At 39.2% G+C, this 18,620-nt stretch overlaps 1 protein-coding gene across 1 annotated transcript; it reads right to left on the reverse strand.

Annotated features, from left to right (window-relative positions):
* Nucleotides 1-1,207: 1,207 nt before the first annotated feature.
* Nucleotides 1,208-17,047, reverse strand: LOC134574577 (oocyte zinc finger protein XlCOF20-like). The gene is made up of 3 exons (XM_063433704.1): nucleotides 16,947-17,047; nucleotides 12,328-12,416; nucleotides 1,208-2,822 (listed from the first exon to the last, which is right to left on the reverse strand). The coding sequence occupies exon 3, from the start codon at nucleotides 2,771-2,773 to the stop codon at nucleotides 1,331-1,333; it is 1,443 nt and encodes a 480-aa protein (XP_063289774.1). The 5' UTR covers nucleotides 2,774-2,822; nucleotides 12,328-12,416; nucleotides 16,947-17,047; the 3' UTR covers nucleotides 1,208-1,330.
* Nucleotides 17,048-18,620: the final 1,573 nt, after the last annotated feature.

The raw sequence follows: 18,620 nt of genomic DNA on the forward strand, positions 1-18,620 counted from the left end.
AACACCGCTGAACCTTACCTTCGTTTCCACTTCGACAGAAGTCTAAGTGCGTTCGACTATTTGAACGCCGCATTCGAATGGGACTTAGTTATTTTTCAGTGCAGAAATATACCGGCCGCACAGCCTGAATCTGTGGAACTGTTTTGGGCAATGCAAACAGGCGTGCGGTCGGGCCAAAGAGACTTTTTACTATCTCAGGAGCCCCTGAACGGATTTACACGAATTTTAGATATGTTTGTCCAAAGTTATACTGGTTATAAAAATATAAGTTTTATGCGTGTACGATGCAAAACCAAGGAGTTATAAAAATGTACTTTTCAGCTTGGAGATAATTGAGTAGATACAGTAAGTAACTCAATTATCTCCTAAGCAGAGGGGAGGAATGTTCTGTAATTGCTGGCTGTGTTTCTATTGTACCATGGTGTTTGACTGGCTGCTATACTTGCATTGTTGGTGCCCCACCGGGACCAGTGGGTGGTGACAATACTGTAAAATCCTGCATAAAAGCAGCAATAAACGCTCAGTGGAGTTAGTTCTTCTTCATCCTTCAAAACTTAGCTTTGTCTCGTTATTGAAAGGGAACCTGCTCAGCTAAATCACTAGCTCTTTTCAGAGCTCTGCCTCTCTACTGCTCCAAGGATCCAGCAGATGGGACTTCGCCTCTCCACTACAGCCCAGCACTCTTCCCGGAGGAAGGATGTCTCCAACGGCAAATACCCCTCTCCACCCTGGGTAGCCGTTACACAGCCCTACCCTGGACTTGAACCCTGATACTTAAGTAAAAAGAAGGAAAATCCCAATACAGTTATAAAGAATCATCTGGCAAATAACATGACACAGATTTGATAAATCAGTATTGCTCCTCATGGTGAAGTCTAAAAAAATTGATGGAATGGGTACAATTTAACAGCAGCTAAACAAACAGAATATATATCCAGTGACTAAAGGCTTTCTTCAACAGTGCTGATAAGATCGCTTGTAATTAGAAAATGTAACTACCGTTAACAGGAGGATAAAAAGTTACCACAGTAAAATAAATAATTCTATAATTGGACAGCCCAAGAAGCACCACTTATCACTAAATACCCAATATGAATCAGAGCATGGTGTGCTGCTAGTCAGATAAAGAAATCTAAAAGGATCTAAATTACCTTGTCTCAGGACATAATTATCTAAACAATCAAAAATGCACCAAACTTTTTATAATGAATTGGAAAAAATAAGCTGCCATAGACAGAGCAAGAGTAAACAGAAATATATAAATATCTCTACATTTTTATAGACTCCACCGTGTGGAGCAATACTGATTTATCAAATCTGTGTCATATTATTAATTACCAGAAGTTTCTATCCTGTGGATTCTCGCATGGTTAAGGAGGCATGACTTATAGCTAAAGCAGTTTCCACATTCCTGGCAAATAAATGGTTTCTCTCCTGTGTGAATTCTCTTGTGTCTGTTGAGATGTGACTTATGGCTAAAACATTTGCCACATTCAGGACATGCAAAGGGCTTTACACCTGAGTGAGTTCGTTCATGTAAAACAAGATGTGACTTTCTTGAGAAGCCCTTCCCACATTCTAGACATGTGTGAGGTTTCTCACCTGTGTGAACTCTCTGGTGCTTCATAAGAGCTGCTTTATGACTGAAACTTTGTCCACATTCACAACATACAAATGGTTTCTCTCCTGTATGAATTTTCTCATGTAATGAGAGACCTGATTTTTGGGCAAAACCTCTCCCACATTCCGAGCATGCAAACGGTTTAGCTCCAGTGTGGGTTCTCTTGTGCTTAATGAGAGCTGCCATATGGCTAAAACATTTCCCACATTCAGAGCATACAAATGGTTTCTCTCCTGAGTGAACTCTCTGATGCAAATAGAGATAATGCTTATTAGCAAAACATTTATCACATTCAGAACACGAAAATGGTCTCACACCTGTGTGATTCCTCTCATGAATAATAAAATCAGACTTATATCTAAAACATTTGCCACATTCAGTGCATATGAATGGTTTCTCACCTGTGTGGGTTCTCTCATGTGTAACAAGGCCTAATTTATAGCTAAACCCTTTCCCACATTCAGTACACACAAATGGTTTCTCTCCTGTGTGAATTCTTTCGTGCCGCACTAGATGTGGTTTATGGTTGAAGCGCTTCCCACATTCAGAACATGCAAATGGCTTCTCTCCTGTGTGAGTTCTTTCGTGTACAAGGAGATGTGACTTTCTGGGGAAACTTTTTCCACACTCGGAGCACGAATTGAGGTTTTCTACTTTGTGAATCACCTTATGCGAGTTAAGATATGACTTCTTGATAGAGCATTTGCTGCATTTCGAGTGCTGAGATTGTTCTACAGTTGAATTAATGTCTTGATGGCTAAGAAGCTGGGGTTTAAAGGAGAAACATCTACCGCATTCAGTACAAATCAAGCTACATTCAAGTTGGTGAACGCTTTGATGGCTAATGAGATCTGACTGACAATTAAATACTTCAGGACATTCCAAGCAGTTATATACACTTTCTGAAGAAGGTAGTCCCATTTGAACTATATTAGGGTTTTGTTCAGGAACAACGTGCGAAAACAACATAACAGAAGATCTTTGAATGCCATAGGCAGCTGGGAATGTTATGATTTCAGCACATGCAACATCTCTTTGACTAGGCAAAACATGTTGTTTCAAGATACATTTTTCTTCAGATGGACTTGATTGGACATGTATCACATTTCTGTTATCTACTTGCTTATTGTGGGTGGTACTGATATCTTCCATTACAGAATATACTGTCCTCCTTTATGGATGCATTTAGTTGTAAGCTGATCTATTGGGGGGAAAAAAAAATCCAAAAATTTGAAAATGTCTTAAAAGGAAAACAAAAGAAATGTTTGATTTACAATTTCATCGTAATAGTATAAAATAATATACAATATAGACAGTCAATAAATCTTGTCTGCAATAAAGGCTACAATAATCAATTATGATGATTCTCCAGTTAAACCATTATGAGGTATATTAAAATAGCGTTTTCTGATGTTTAGCATTCATAGTCCAACAGTTTTCAAAGATCCACGATGTTTAATTTACAGACCATTTTACTGCTGGTAATGCTACTATCAACTTTGCTCATACTCTTTAATCTCATGATGTTGAGTTTGATAGGGCGACACTACAATTTTAAAGGAACCTTTAGACAGCAGACCCACTGCAGCTTAAATGCAAACTGAACAGTGTAAAAACTGCCTAAGAAAAGGCAGTGTTTGCACTGCTGCCTAATGCTCTCTCCAGTGGCTGTCACATGGAGAGCCACTAATGGTACTAGCTTGGTTCATACCTGCTAAGATTGCAGAACCAACTTTTATTATTTCCAGGCTCTGCACAGAGATGCATTGACTTAATGCATCTTTATAAGGAGATGTTGATTGGGTGCAGCACAGCATTAGTCATGCAAGCTCATTACCCGCCCAAAGCTTCTCCACGGGAAAGCTTTGTATTGGCTGAGATCCTCTGGATTAATTATCTCAGTCGGTGGAGGCGGAGTGACACAAGAGATACCAGCTTGCTGGGGTAATAAAGGTGTGAAAAACGCTTTATTTAATTGATACATGGGGCCTAATAATAATTAAAATATATATATATAAAAAAAAAAAACACATACATACATATATATATACACACACACACACACACACAAGACAGACAGGGGTTTTTTTTTGTTGCGCGTGTAAACACACATAAATATTCTTTTTAATCATATCACAGGTGAAATGTTACAGCCAGCCAAGAGCATTGATGTTGCCAATAGATGACAGTTGTGTAATCAATCTATTATATTCCATATAGATATTGAATGGTGTGTTTCTTTAAGTTAAAGATCTACATTTCCGTTATTGAGAACAAGTGAATTTGTTATGTTATCAATTTCACTATGTTATAGTTGTTACTCTGCACTCGGGATCCCGTTTGTGATGAGGGCCTTAGTATCCAATCTCCAGCCACGACAATATTTAACTGATAGGAGAACCCTCCATGGATTTAAAAATAGATTTACTTTCATCACAGGAGCACCTTACATATTGACAACAAAAATCATCAAGATTTTAGTCCGTGATTTGGACTTTCAATAAGACTGTGTATGCAGATGAGAGAAAAATAAATAAAAAAAAAACTCTGAAAATTTAAACTTGCAATTATTTAGATATGTTAGGATTTTTATAGTTTGATTACTTATCCCTATATTTAAGAACTATGAAAAATTTGATTAAAAGTGGAAATCCGCACTACTTCCTCCTATAACGGAGTTCCTCCAACATAGATCCCTGTCAATCATTGTTACAGGCTCTAACCCTTGCTCCTGCCAGTCAGTACCGAGAAAGCAAATAGAGAATAGGAGAAAATAAATGTCTCTGTTTCTCCGCTTCATTAGCAATGTGTACCCTGGCTTTCGCCTTTTCTGAACTAGGTTACCAAGTAATTTGCCAACTCTTTAATATACCTTTAAAAGAAAATGGAGCAGCGAATCATGTAATTTTAGATGCCAGGAGTTTTATGTTTAGCCCAAATTTTAGTACATAATTTCAATTTAATTTTATATATTTATTTTCTTTTATCAACAAAGTATTTTCTTTAACCCCTTAAGACCGCAGCCAAATGTACAAGTTGTGATCCAAAAAAAACGTAAACAAAACCTGGCATTTGCGCTATATGTCTGTCCAACCGTAATTCACCTCTTTCATATTAAATGCACCCCCCCCTTATTATATATCATTTTATTCAGGGGAAACAGGGCTTTTATTTAATATCAAATATTTAGGCATGGAACATAATTTAATATGAAAAAAAATATTAAAAAATGGGAGAAAATAAGAATTGTTTTAATTGTTTTAGTTCTACGTGACATTTTAACTGTGAATGTCATAATACTGTTTGCTTTTACTGCAATACAATACACATTTGTATTCAGTGATGTCTCACGTGTAAAACAGTACCCCCTATGTACAGGTTTTATGGTGTTTTGGGAAGTTACAGGGTCAAATATAGCGTGTTACATATTTCATTTTTTTCACATTGAAATTCGCCAGATTGGTTATGTTGCCTTTGAGACCATATGGTAGCCCAGGAATAAGAATTACCCCCATGATGGCATACCATTTGCAAAAGTAGACAACCCAAGGTATTGCAAATGGAGTATGTCCAGTCTTTTTTAGTAGCCACTTGGTCACAAACACTGGCCAAAGTTAGTGTTAATATTTAAAAATGCAAAAAACTAATTTGAACGCAAATTTTGGCCAGTGTTTGTGACTAAGTGGCTACTAAAAAAAACTGAACATAACCTATTTGCAATACCCTGGGTTGTCTACTGTTGAAAATGGTATGCCATCATGGGGATCATTTTCATTCCTGGGCTACCATACGGTCTCAAAGGCAACCTGGCGAATTTTAATGTGAAAAAACTGAAACGCAAACCTTATATTTGACTCTGTAACTTTTGAAAACACCATAAAACCTGTAAATGAGGGATACTGTTATACTCAGGAGACTTCGCTGAACACAAATATTAGTGTTTCAAAACAGTAAAACGTATCACAACAATTATATCGTCAGTGGGGGAGCCAAGCCAGCACACGGAACGGACGTGCAGAGAGATAGCTCCGTACTGATAAGCCCAAAAACGGCAGCAAACCGGCCGATAAACCGCCGATACACAGACCAGCACCCCCAAACTGCAATGGGAAAACGGGCAAAGAAGATTAAAGCAGCCCTGGCCACGGGATCCCGGAATATCGGAGACTACATGCAGGGAGGCCTCCCGCGCATGGCGCCCAAAATGGCGGACCCACAAGCTGATGTCTCGTCGTCCGAGGAAGAAATCTCTCTGGACGCATTGGATGAGATTCCTCAAACTGGGGGCCTGCACGAGGAGTCCTCGGATGAGGAGAATAACATCCCAGCCACAAAAGGTGATATTAAATCTTTACTCCGAGATATCCGCAAGATGTTCCAGGCGGACCTAACGATCCTGAGAGAAGATATGCTCTCAATCACAGGGCGAATAAAGGCTGCAGAGGAGAAATCCAACCATCTCAAAGCCGAGCAAAGCACACTTGCTGCAGAGCAGAAACGGCTAGCAGACTTACAAGCCACCATGTCCCTGAGAATGACCGAAACCGAAGACCGCAGCCGCAGCAAAAACATCAAGATTAAAGGCATACCTACCACGGTAGAGAAAACAGAACTGCCACAATATATAAGACGTCTGCTTCAGCAACTACTTCTCCACAAGCAGGCTAAAAGCATCCTGGTGGACAATATTTACAGAGTCCGCAGACAGGGCAGACTGCCCCAGCAACCACAAAGCGATGTCATAATACAGCTTGTCACATACTTGGACAAAGCGGCAATCATGACAGCGGTCAGGGACTCACCCTCCCTATCCTTCGAGCAACACACACTGTCATTTTACAATGACCTATCAAAGCCCACCATGCTCTGGCGACAAACAATGCGCCCTGTTACCAGTGTGCTGAGACAGAAGAGGATCCCATATCGCTGGGGCACACCGCGCTCCCTTCAGGTCACTGTGGAGGGAACAATGCACAAGGTACACTCACCAACGGAGGGCCAACTGCTCCTGACCCAGCGGGGCATCGCAACGCAGATGGAAAGTAGGACGAGCAGCCCCAGGAGACAACAATGGGATGTGAACAACATCACCCCGTTTGAGCCAAGAAGAGGTTCCCACCCATCTTCAACTGACCCAGGGGACTAAACGCAAGAGACTACCGCTGGCCTCGCAGAGGCACGGGACACTCACCCAAGTTACACGCCTTCCCCGACCGTGGTCGGGTCCAAACCCCGGTCTGGACTACTCTGCACTAATCTAGTTAACGTTTAAAATGTCAGTTACCGTTTAAAATGTCTGTAGGCATAAATTATTTCACCCACAGAACTTAGCCCGTGCATTACCTGCGCAGAAAGCGTGCCATCCATGGCCAGACCGCAAGCTGGGCAACAGCACACACTAACAAGCCAACATATATGCCATCTCCCAACCAACTCACACCCCCTCCATGCCCACCTCATGTCTGCTTCCACCCACACGACAGTAGGAATGATACCCAGATGAAACACAGGGGGACCTAACCAGAGGCGACACGCAGATCAGCAGCGAGGCCAGTGCGCCCCGCACACGAGCGCTAGCCACCTTAAGCACTCACACAACCCCAAGCCATTTTTCACCCGGCACCCACCTCCTGCATACTAACCCAGAGTCTCAGTAGAAACCTGCGCACGCACTAACAACCACCCATGCCGAGGGAGCACCCAGCTTTACCATGGGACGACCCCCCGAGCAACATGTTAAGCCCCTGAAGGATTAGCTCACATACCACAACACACTAGCAAAACCCAACTCATGCAAACTAACCGCATATACGCTAATGTACTACTGAAAAGTTATTTATGAAAGTTAAATATGCATGTTTTTGTTACCATTTTAAAAAAAAAAGTGGATAACAAGATTACTGTACCTCTTTTTGCATGTGCATATCCACAAATAAAATAAAGAATTTAAAAAAAAAAATTTATATCGTCAGTGTAAGTGCCATTTGTGTGTGAAAAATGCAAAAAATGTCACTGTCACTGACGATATCGTCGTTGTAATATATTTTACGGTTTACTATTTTACACTAATATTTGTGTTCAGCGAAGTCTTCCGAGTAAAACAGTACCCCCCATGTACAGGTTTTATGGTGTCTTGGAAAGTTAAAGGGTTAAATATAGTGCTAGAAAATTTAATTCCCTGAATTTCGGCCTGGGTTGTCAGGCAGGTCCTGCAAATTGTAATTAATAAAAGGACCTAATTATGTAAAATTATTACATAAATATATACACGTAGAATTAATATATATATATATATATATATATATATATATATATATATATATATATATATATATATATATATATATATACACATACATATACATATACATATACATATACATATACATATATAGTGATATATACTATATACTTATGTATATAAATATATATATTATATCGTTCTACATGTATTTTGATATCTATATATATATTAATTTTAAAATACAGTTAGAACGAAATGACGCATGTTTATTTATTTTTTATCTATTTATTTTTTATTATTTTTTTAATTTTATTTTTTAACATATTTATATATTTATTTTTTATTATATATAAAGAAAATTATATATATATTTAATCAATATCATTGTACGTGTATTTTGCTATTAATATATATATATATATATATATATAAAATTATGTATATATTAATATTAAAATACACGTAGACAGTGTATGTATATTTATGTGTATATGTGTATAAATACACTTAGATCATATATATAATAAATATATATATGATCTAAGTATATATTATTTATTTTTACACTGATTTAACTTATTGTATTTTATTTTCAGGCAGCAGGGGGAGTACCTGTCATTACAGGCACTCCCCCTGCTGGCATTGCTATGGACGGCTATGCCGTCCATGTGATCGCGAGGTCCTCGCAATCACATGGCCTTGGGGGGTCGAAGAGGACAGAGGGGGACTCCCTGGGCTCCCAGGTAAGTCCCCCATACCGCGATCGCCGGCGTGGGATCGCCGGCGACCGGGTAAGTACATAAGATCGCAGGACGTTCTATGCCGTCCTGGGGCGTTTAGAGCCACCAAAATAAGGACGGCATAGAACATCCTGCGGTCTTAAGGGGTTAAATCTTTGAATAATTTTGGCTTCTATGAAAACATGCCTAGTACAAATCCAGAGGCTAAACCGTATTGTACTTGTTACGTCGTACCATACATGACAACTGACTACCCGCCCTGACAGGATGTAGGATTTATACAATAGAGCAAACAGATTGCCAGGAAGAACCCTGGAACCCTTAGAGGGCAACTCATGTCAACACCGTTTTTTAACATAATAATCATTTCATCAAGTTTTGAAAAGGAAATAGATTTTGTGTATGTTAAAAAAAAAAAAAAGAAAAACTTATCCCTACCTTTTGTATATGACAGGATCCTTCAGCCATATGCATACACCTTGGATCAGACAGTGCTTGAGAACCTCTATATAGTCTATATGGTCTTCTCTGCTTCACTCCCTGCATAGTGCAATGATATCATGAGATCTATCTAACTCAAACATTCTCTGACCCAAGGTGTAAGTATATGGCTAAAGGATCCTTTTATACGTGGTAAGGATGTGTTTTCTCACATATACTTCATTTAACACAGACCCACTTATAAATTAAGTGTTAGTCTGATCGGTATTTAGTTATCCAGCCCCTGGGTTAGTTTAGATTATTCCTTTTGTGAAAAATAACTTTTTTTTGTCAGTATTTAGCGACATTATCTACCCGGTGCCAAGCTGCTTTATATATATATATATATATATATATATATATATATATATATATATATATATATATATATATGTATATTCATAATTATTTAGCTTCACCAAGTTGTCATAACATATACACTTCATGGGTTGCTATGGTGATGGGAGACACAGGATTTCACATCATAAAGGTGCATCCTACCCGATACACAGAGGGTGCATCATGCATTTAGAAGTCCATATGAATAGTTGAGATTGTCATTTGTGCTTTAAATACACCAAGATATGGTTTTTATATCTGATCTTGAGAAAGGCCTATGGAGGGGCCGGAAAATTGGTCATTAGTATATAAAAATCATGTTGAGGGGGGCGGGGCCCGACAGCCGAGCTAGCCAGACGCACATGCAGAGAGCTCTGACTCAAATCAACCTAATATTGGCTAATATTGGCCAAAATCTCGACTATAGCAGTCTTGCTCAACTATAACTACTGTCTGAACCGAGTAGGGGAGAGTGGACACCTGAATTATAATCTTTTACCGAGAAAAACCACACTCCACAAATGCGGTCTAGCGAAGAAAGCGGCCTAGTGGTAGGGGGAGGCGGACGATCTCCCACCATGGGGACCGCTATAAGCAGCAGCTCTCCTGACACCCCGCATCCCCCCCCTTTGGACCGGTGGGGGTCACCCCGGTCCCCACTGGGGAATCTTACATACCTACTCGAAATGGCTGACCCGCCGGAGTGGGGACCTCAGATCAGGCCAAAGATGGCCGCTAAGCAGCAACCCCTGCAGCCAACACCAAGCCCTGAGATCCAGACCTGGAGAGAGCACTTTGAGGCTCGGTTTGATCGAGTCTGCCAGGAATTCTTTAAGCGCATGGAAAATAAAGCCACCCGCAATAATCTATTCGCTGTGAAGGGGAAAGAGTTTGCACCGTCTACTTACCGATCCAGCGCACACAAAGAAACACACCCCTCCTGCAGACAGGACCGCCGGCAGACACTCCAGGCACCAAATCGCAAAGCAGCACGCCATCACCGACCACTCATCCTACCATCCAGCAGTGGCTTCTCTGCACGACGCTCCAAACCAATCCGTCGCAGGGTTTACATTAGGCAACGCAGATCAAGAGCACAGAGTAAGCCCAGAGACCAAGATCCAGCTACAGGACTCGAGGGACTGTCGATTAGGGCAGAACAGAAGCACACAAGCATCTGGGACCGGAGGGGCTCTCACCTGCAGAACGATGGACTCAGGTCCCCCAAGGCTAACAACCTACCATCAGCAGGCATTGGTTAAGCACTCGCTGGCAGAGACATATAGGCCCCTTAATGCAAAGCTTTAATGCAAGGCTATGTTGTTGTTGCCTTTTTCCTTTTTTTTTTTTCTCTGTGTTTTACTTCCATCCCTTAACAGTCAGGATATCTGCCTCTGCAGTATCTCTCTAAGGCAATGCAGATGTACAACCAGTGGAAACTGTGCTTTAATTATATTTCCTTTCCATATTAGTTTCACGGTTTTCACTGGTTTTATTACTTTGATCCAGCCTAAGTCTTCGCCAACATGTTTCCCTGTCACTTATGATAATTCAGTATGTTACCTACTGTTCATAACTAGCAAATGCCATGCCCAGGGATTATTTATGTATAAAATAAGCTATTTCTACATTCTATAAAAGAAAATACCCAGTGGTTACTACCTAGCTAATCATTAACTTAATCTATGATATTAACCTGTTATTGTTTCAAGTTGTAATGTTTGACCTAACCCTGTATCACACCTTCTCAGATAAGACGATCTGACAAACTACTTGATAAGCGACAATTATATATAAAATGTGCAGAACCCTCTAAAAAAAAAAAAAAAAAAAAAAAAAAATCATGTTGAAAATTTGATGAATAAAAGAGAAAGCGTTTTGTTTGGATAAAAGAATAACGGCACTCTTCCAAAACAAGATTAACAACGATACACTCTTGGGTGTTGTAAATGGTGACATTTATTTGTGCAACAAAAACTGTGTCACATTAAATGGATCCATTTACAAGACCCATGAGTGTACCCCATTTTGTTTTGGTTTATATATTTATGTGTTTCTAAGTATTTTGGGGTTGTACATGGTGAAATACGTATTATGGAAGTACACCTTTTTCCCTGTACCCTCCCAGTGTAAGTTGTCAATGTACCTGGAGTTTGTGGGTCATTTGCCACTGCCTCTTCTGCAGCCAGAAGCTCCTGCAAGGAGCTTTGATTAGCTTCAGTGAGCTAAGTCCTGTCATGCTGTGTCAGGTCAGTGAATGAGCATCATTCTTCACCACCAGATTTAGTAGAGTGCAGTGCTTTCTGGCTGCAAAGGAGGCATTGGAGGGTGATTGGCAGACCTCAGGTACGTTGTCAAACCATTCTCAAGAGGTTTGACTATTTATCCTGGGAGGTGGCCATGGCACGCCTGGCTACATAACCATTACAGCAGGATTTTGGTGCTTGGAATGTTCCTTTAATAAAAGAGTATGTAGAGGGGGAAGTATAAACGGGGAATTTCTGTCAGGTTTAAATGAACTTGAGTTATTAGGACAGACGTTAGGGACTGTAAGTTATACATGTATTTCTCTTCACTAAACATTGAGTTTTTGTGAACTGAAAAAACATTTGCCATACATTCATAATAATAACTCTTTGCCTAAAGTTTGCAATTCGATTACTACTATTCAGTATTATGTCAATATCCAGTCCAGTGTTGTAGATATAAATGGCTACCAGTGATTAGGAAACATTGAAAACACGGGCAGCAGGTTTTTTAGTAACACTTCGCAGTGAGAGGATTAGTGTAGTGAAGATGAAATATACACAGGTACAGCAAGTTAAATCTTTCCGATACATTCCCTCCTGTACTGGGAAAACACGGCTGCTGAATAAACATAGACATGTTTTCATAAAACCTACCAAGTCAGGAACTTTCAGTCACCAGAGAGATTTTGGAGACAGCTGAGCACTTTAATATGCATCTGGGCAGAAGGTGCCAGAGACATCACCTGCAAAGAAAATGGGAATTCAATAAATTAATGAAATCAAGTTGATTATTTTGCTCCTGAATTGGTTAGTCATTTTTTTGCTCAATTCTGGATCTTTACTCAATCCTTCATTCCTGGACACCCCGCTATATTCTGTAAACCTAGTCTGACTCCTGGTAAAGCTGCATCTTTTTCCAGGCCATTTTTAATTTGAATAAATAATTCATAGATCTTAAACAGCTGTCCAAATTAGGATTTCTGTGGGAAAAAAAACTAATTACCATTTTATTGCTCTTTTTGGTTTCGTACAAATGTTGGTGTTCTAGGTTCTACATGGACTGTAATATGTGACATCAGAAATCAGCAAGGCAGACTTCACACTATTTAAAACCGATATGGTTTTCATTATTCCCATTTAATTCATTAAATCGAAATATAAAATCAAAGTGTTATGATTTAGAATTATAAACTAATATTTCTGATTTCACACAATCATTTTTGAAAAAAAAAAAATTTTTTTACACACAATACCTATACAGATACTCCTCACTTACCGACCGAGTTCCGTTCTAATGACCTGGTCGCAAAACAAATTGGTCGGTAAGTGAGGATGCGTGCAGGTCTATGTTTGGGGGAAATTTTCCCGAACATAGACAAGCGCAGCAGAACAGGGAATCCCTCAACATGCAGGGAACGTTCCCCGAACATAGACAGGCTCTCTAATGTGGGGAATCCCTTGAATCCCCACACTAGAGAGCTGGTGGTAAGTGCAAGCCCTTGTAAAACAGGTAGGTTGTAAAGTGAGGACCACCTGTATTACATATTTATTTATGTGATTCCTTGTTTAACAATATACTATATGAAACTGCATCTGAAATCGAAAAAGGTGGAGATAAAGAGTAATAACACATTAATTAGAACAAACAATAAACTATTCAAACTAGGCGGACACATTGAGTTTTTCTCTTGTTTTGTTTATGTCCTTGGATGTGGCAACACTTCTTCTACCCCTGGAGAGGCATGTACAGACCAAAACAACTTTAGCTTAGTGAAGCAGTTTTGATGTATAGATCATGCCCTAAAGTTTCACATCTCAATTCTCTGCCATTTAAAAGTTAAATAATTTTTGTTTCTGCTTGTGCAGGCCTAGCCACAGCCTACATAAAAAAAGGTTTCATTTTCAATCAGATCTTACAACACAGGGTGTTTACTTTAGTTATAATCTCCAGCTCTGTTAACTGAACTTTAATCCCACACAAGAGACTGTTACTGGCTCAAGTAAGCCATTAACAAAGCAGGATATTAATTAAGAAAAGCAACACTAAACATAATGTGCAAACTAAAATCTATCCTCTACTTTTTTTTTTTCTCGAAAGTGTGTAGAGAGGCTATGTGAGTCTCGGCCAGAGTATGTGTGGCTAGGGCTGCATAAACAAGAGGTGTAACTTCTAAATTGCAGAGAATTGAGCAGGGAGACTGCAGTGGCATGAGCTATACACCACACACCTTAAAGGACCACTATAAGCACCCAGACCACTTCAGCTCAATGAAGTGGTCTGGGTGCCAGATCCCTATAGTTCTAACCCTGCAGCTGAAAACATAGCAGCTTTAGAGAAACTGATATGTGTACATTGCAGGGTTAATCAAGCCTCTAGTGGCTGTCTCACTGACAGCCATTAAAGGCCGCATCCGCGATTTACATGGAGTAAATCGCACTTATTTGACACTGGACATCCTCACGGAGTCCAGTGTCAAAAAATATCCCCATAAGAAATCATTAATTAATGCTTTTCTATGGGCGGGTTTGAATGCGCAGGCGCCTCTGGCCGCACATTCGGCTCCACTCGGGAGCTGACGTCAATGGAGGAGAAGGGGTCACCAGTGCCGAGGGAGCCCGGCACTCGATTAAGGTAAGCAAATAAATGGTTAACCATTTATTTGCCGCGGTACGGGGCCCTAGTCACCTGAATGGTGACTAGGGCTCTATAGTGTTAGGAATACATATTTGTATTCCTAACGCTATAGTGTTCTTTTAACCAAAAGTTGCTTTGGTGCTTAAAAGGACACTATAGTCACCTAAACAACTTTAGCTTAATTAAGTAGTTTTAGTGTATAAAACTCAGGTTTTACTGCTCAATTCACTGCCATTTAGGAGTTAAATCACTTTGTTTCTGTTTATGCAGCCCTTGCCACACCTCCCCTGGCTATGACTGACACAGCCTGCATGAAAAAAAAAACTGGTTTCACTTTCAATCAGATGTAATTTACCTTAAACAATTTTATCTCTTGCTCTGTAAATTGAACTTTAATCACATACAGGAGGCTCTTGTAGGGTCTAGCAAGCTATTAACATAGCAGGGGATAAGAAAATCTAAATTAAACAGAACTTGCAATAAAGAAAAGATAAACTTTAGATGACTCTTTACAGGAAGTGTTTAGGAAGGCTGTGCAAGTCACATGCAGGGAGGTGTGACTAGGGTTCATAAACAATGTGATTTAACTCCTAGATGGCAGATAATTAAGCAGCGAGACTGCAGGGGCATGTTCTATACACCAAAACTGTTTCATTAAGCCAAAGTTTTTTTGGTGACTATAGTGTCCCTTTAATGTGTGCTTTTCTTTCAGTGCTGACTAAACTTCCTAAATGTCGCTCTATCACAAAAACAGTCCCTCCTTGAGATCCAAATCCCATTGATCTGCTTTCATATTGTGGGCTGGGGGTCTGCTTGCTAAAAAGACAACTGTGACCAGGTTTGGGATGGCTATTGTTTATTATTTATTTATTTATTATTGCCATTTATATAGCGCCAACAGATTCCGTAGCGCTTTACAATATTATGAGAGGGGGATTTAACTATAAATAGGACAATTACAAATAAACTTACAGGAACAATAGGTTGAAGAGGACCCTGCTCAAACGAGCTTACATTCTATAGGAGGTGGGGTGTAAAACACATTAGGACAGGAATTTACAATCAAATAAGGTGGGCTGCCCTTTAGGAGAGGGCAAGAGACAGGAATGTGAGGTAAGGGTTAGTCTTGGAGGCCATAAGCTTTCCTAAAGAGATGGGTTTTAAGGCACTTCTTAAAAGATGCAAGACTAGGGGAGAGTCTGATGGCGGTAGGCAGGCTATTCCATAGGAAGGGAGCCGCCCGCGAGAAGTCCTGCAAGCGCGAGTTGGCCGTACGAGTGCGGACAACGGACAGGAGGTGGTCATGGGCAGAACGGAGAGACCGAGAAGGGACATACCTATGGATCTGTGAGGAGATATAAGAGGGGCTAGAGTTGTTCAGTGCTTTATAGGTGTGAGTTAGTACCTTGAATTGACTCCTATAGCATACAGGAAGCCAATGTAAGGACTGGCAGAGGGGTGAGGTGTGAGAGAAACGACTAGAGAGGAAAATCAATCTAGCAGCAGCATTCATTACGGACTGTAAGGGTGCAGTACGGCTATTGGGGAGACCAATCAGGAGAGGGTTACAATAATCCATGCGGGAAATTACTAGAGCATGGACAAGCTCCTTGGTAGTATCTGGTGCAAGAAAGGGGCGGATGCGGGCTATGTTTTTAAGATGGAATCTACAGGATTTGGCAACATGCTGGATGTGAGGCTCAAAGGTGAGACCAGAGTCAAGTATGACGCCAAGACAGCGCGCTTGCAAGGATGGACTGATGTTGGTACCACAAACTTGGAGGGAGAGCGAAAGAGGAGGATCAGTATTAGGAGGAGGAAAGACAAGGAGCTCAGTTTTTGAGAGATTGAGTTTCAGAAAGCGGGAGGACATCCAGTCAGAGATGGAAGAAAGGCAAGCAGTGACACGTTGCAGGACGGCAGGGGAGAGGTCTGGGGAGGAGAGATATAGCTGGGTGTCATCAGCGTACAGGTGGTAGTGAAATCCAAAAGAGGTAATAAGTTTGCCAAGAGATTAGTTTAGATTACATGTATGAACTGCACAGTAGTAATGCCTAGTTAGGGAAAATAATTGAGAACACTTAATTATAAGATTATTCATATTTAGCAATAATAGATTAGACAATAGGGTATTTGTACCAATGTTTAGCTGAACCCAATTTCCCACATTATATTCAAAACAATCCCATATGCAATAGGTGTCAGGGCATTCCTCCCAAGTTGTCTGCCATGATGTTATGATGCAAGTATTGTGGCAGAGTGGTGTCATTCAGTGATGTCAAAGTAAGCATAATCTTTGATATGAGCTCCCACTCATAAAGCCATAGTATTTTAGTGATAGATAGACTAATGTCTTATCTAGTATGTAGCAGGTGGGCTAGAGTAATAAACTATCCTAAAATACAAATATATCCTTGGTAAGTATTTACCATTTCACCTTAACTTGATTGGATAATTAAGGAGTTACTAAAAATAATAATAATTTGAAATAAAACAGCTATTATTAAGTCCAGAAATCTACTATGAGTTCTAAGCAGGCCGGCCCCTTTCAGACACGCTCTCTGAAACTAAAGTGGCCCCCAGTGGCCCTATGCACTGCTAGCAGGGGCCCTCAGGTTCCATGGAATCTCATACATACCTCACCCTCCTCTCCCAGAATCCCCGGACTGTCTCTACTACTCCCTGAGCAGCCAGCAGCAGAGACCAGCTCGTGCAGCCTGGAACAATGGTTCACATGGGCATTCCCGGCATTCTATTCTGCTGCGCACACATTCCACGCAGCCGAGTTCTAAACACACGAGACTTAAACACACAGCTCACAAAGTGTCTCCACTATGGAAACTAATAATCTTTAGTGTGTGAGTTGTAGGGAGTATATGCAGGATTGGGAAAAGAGCCATACAACCCAGTGACCTCAGTCCTCCTGGATTCTCTGTCAGTGGCGACCTCAGAGCATGCTGGGAGTTGTAGTTCAGCTTACTGTACCTGGTGCAGACCACAAGCAGCACAGAATGCCAGCTGCAGCCTGGATTATATAGAGAATAAAGAATGGGGCCAGTAAGCACATATACATACTATGAATTACGGTGGGATATTAGAATAATACAGAGAAAAATACTGAGAATAATACTCAGAATAATACAGAATAATACTGAGAATAATACAGAATAATACTGAGAATAATACAGAATAATACTGAGAATAATAGAGAAAAATACTGAGAATAATACAGAATAATACTGAGAATAATAGAGAAAAATACTGAGAATAATACAGAATGATACAGAGAATAATAGAGAAAAATAGAGAATAATACTGAGAAAAATACTGAGAATAATACAGAATAATACAGAGAATAATAGAGAATAATACTGAGAATAATAGAGAATAATACAGAATAATAGAGAATAATACTGAGAATAATACAGAATAACACTGAGAATAATACATAGTTACATAGTTAGATAGCTGAAAAGAGACTTGCGTCCATCAATACAGAATAATACAGAATAATACAGAATAATACTGTGAATAATACTGAGAATAATATAGAATAATACAGAATAATACTGAGAATAATATAGAATAATACAGAATAATACTGAGAATAATATAGAATAATACAGAATAACACTGAGAATAATACAGAATAACACTGAGAATAATATAGAATAATAGAGAATAATACTGAGAATAATACAGAATAATACTGAGAATAATACAGAATAATACAGAATAACACTGAGAATAATACAGAATAACACTGAGAATAATATAGAATAATACAGAATAATACTGAGAATAATATAGAATAATACAGAATAATACTAAGAATAATAGAGAATAATACAGAATAACACTGAGAATAATATAGAATAATAGAGAATAATACTGAGAATAATATAGAATAATACAGAATAATAGAGAATAATACAGAATAATACAGAATAACACTGAGAATAATACTGAGAATAATACAGAATAATACTGTGAATAATATAGAATAATACTGAGAATAATACTGAGAATAATACAGAATAATACTGAGAATAATACAGAATAATACTGAGAAAAATACAGAATGATACAGAGAATAATAGAGAAAAATAGAGAATGATACAGAATAATACTGAGAAAAATACTGATAATAATACTGAGATTAATACAGAATAATACTGAGAATAATACTGAGAATAATACACAGAATAATACTGAGAATAATAGAGAATATTACTGAGAATAATACAGAATAACACTGAGAATAATACAGAATAATACTGAGAAAAATACAGAATGATACAGAGAATAATAG

The sequence above is a fragment of the Pelobates fuscus genome, chromosome 10 (genome assembly GCF_036172605.1).
Source record: "Pelobates fuscus isolate aPelFus1 chromosome 10, aPelFus1.pri, whole genome shotgun sequence".
In the NCBI taxonomy this organism is placed as follows: Eukaryota; Metazoa; Chordata; class Amphibia; order Anura; family Pelobatidae; genus Pelobates; species Pelobates fuscus.

Bases quoted from the DNA above. Each gene is read 5' to 3' on its own strand.
- LOC134574577 (XM_063433704.1), bottom strand. From the start codon at position 2,773: ATGGAAGATATCAGTACCACCCACAATAAGCAAGTAGATAACAGAAAT.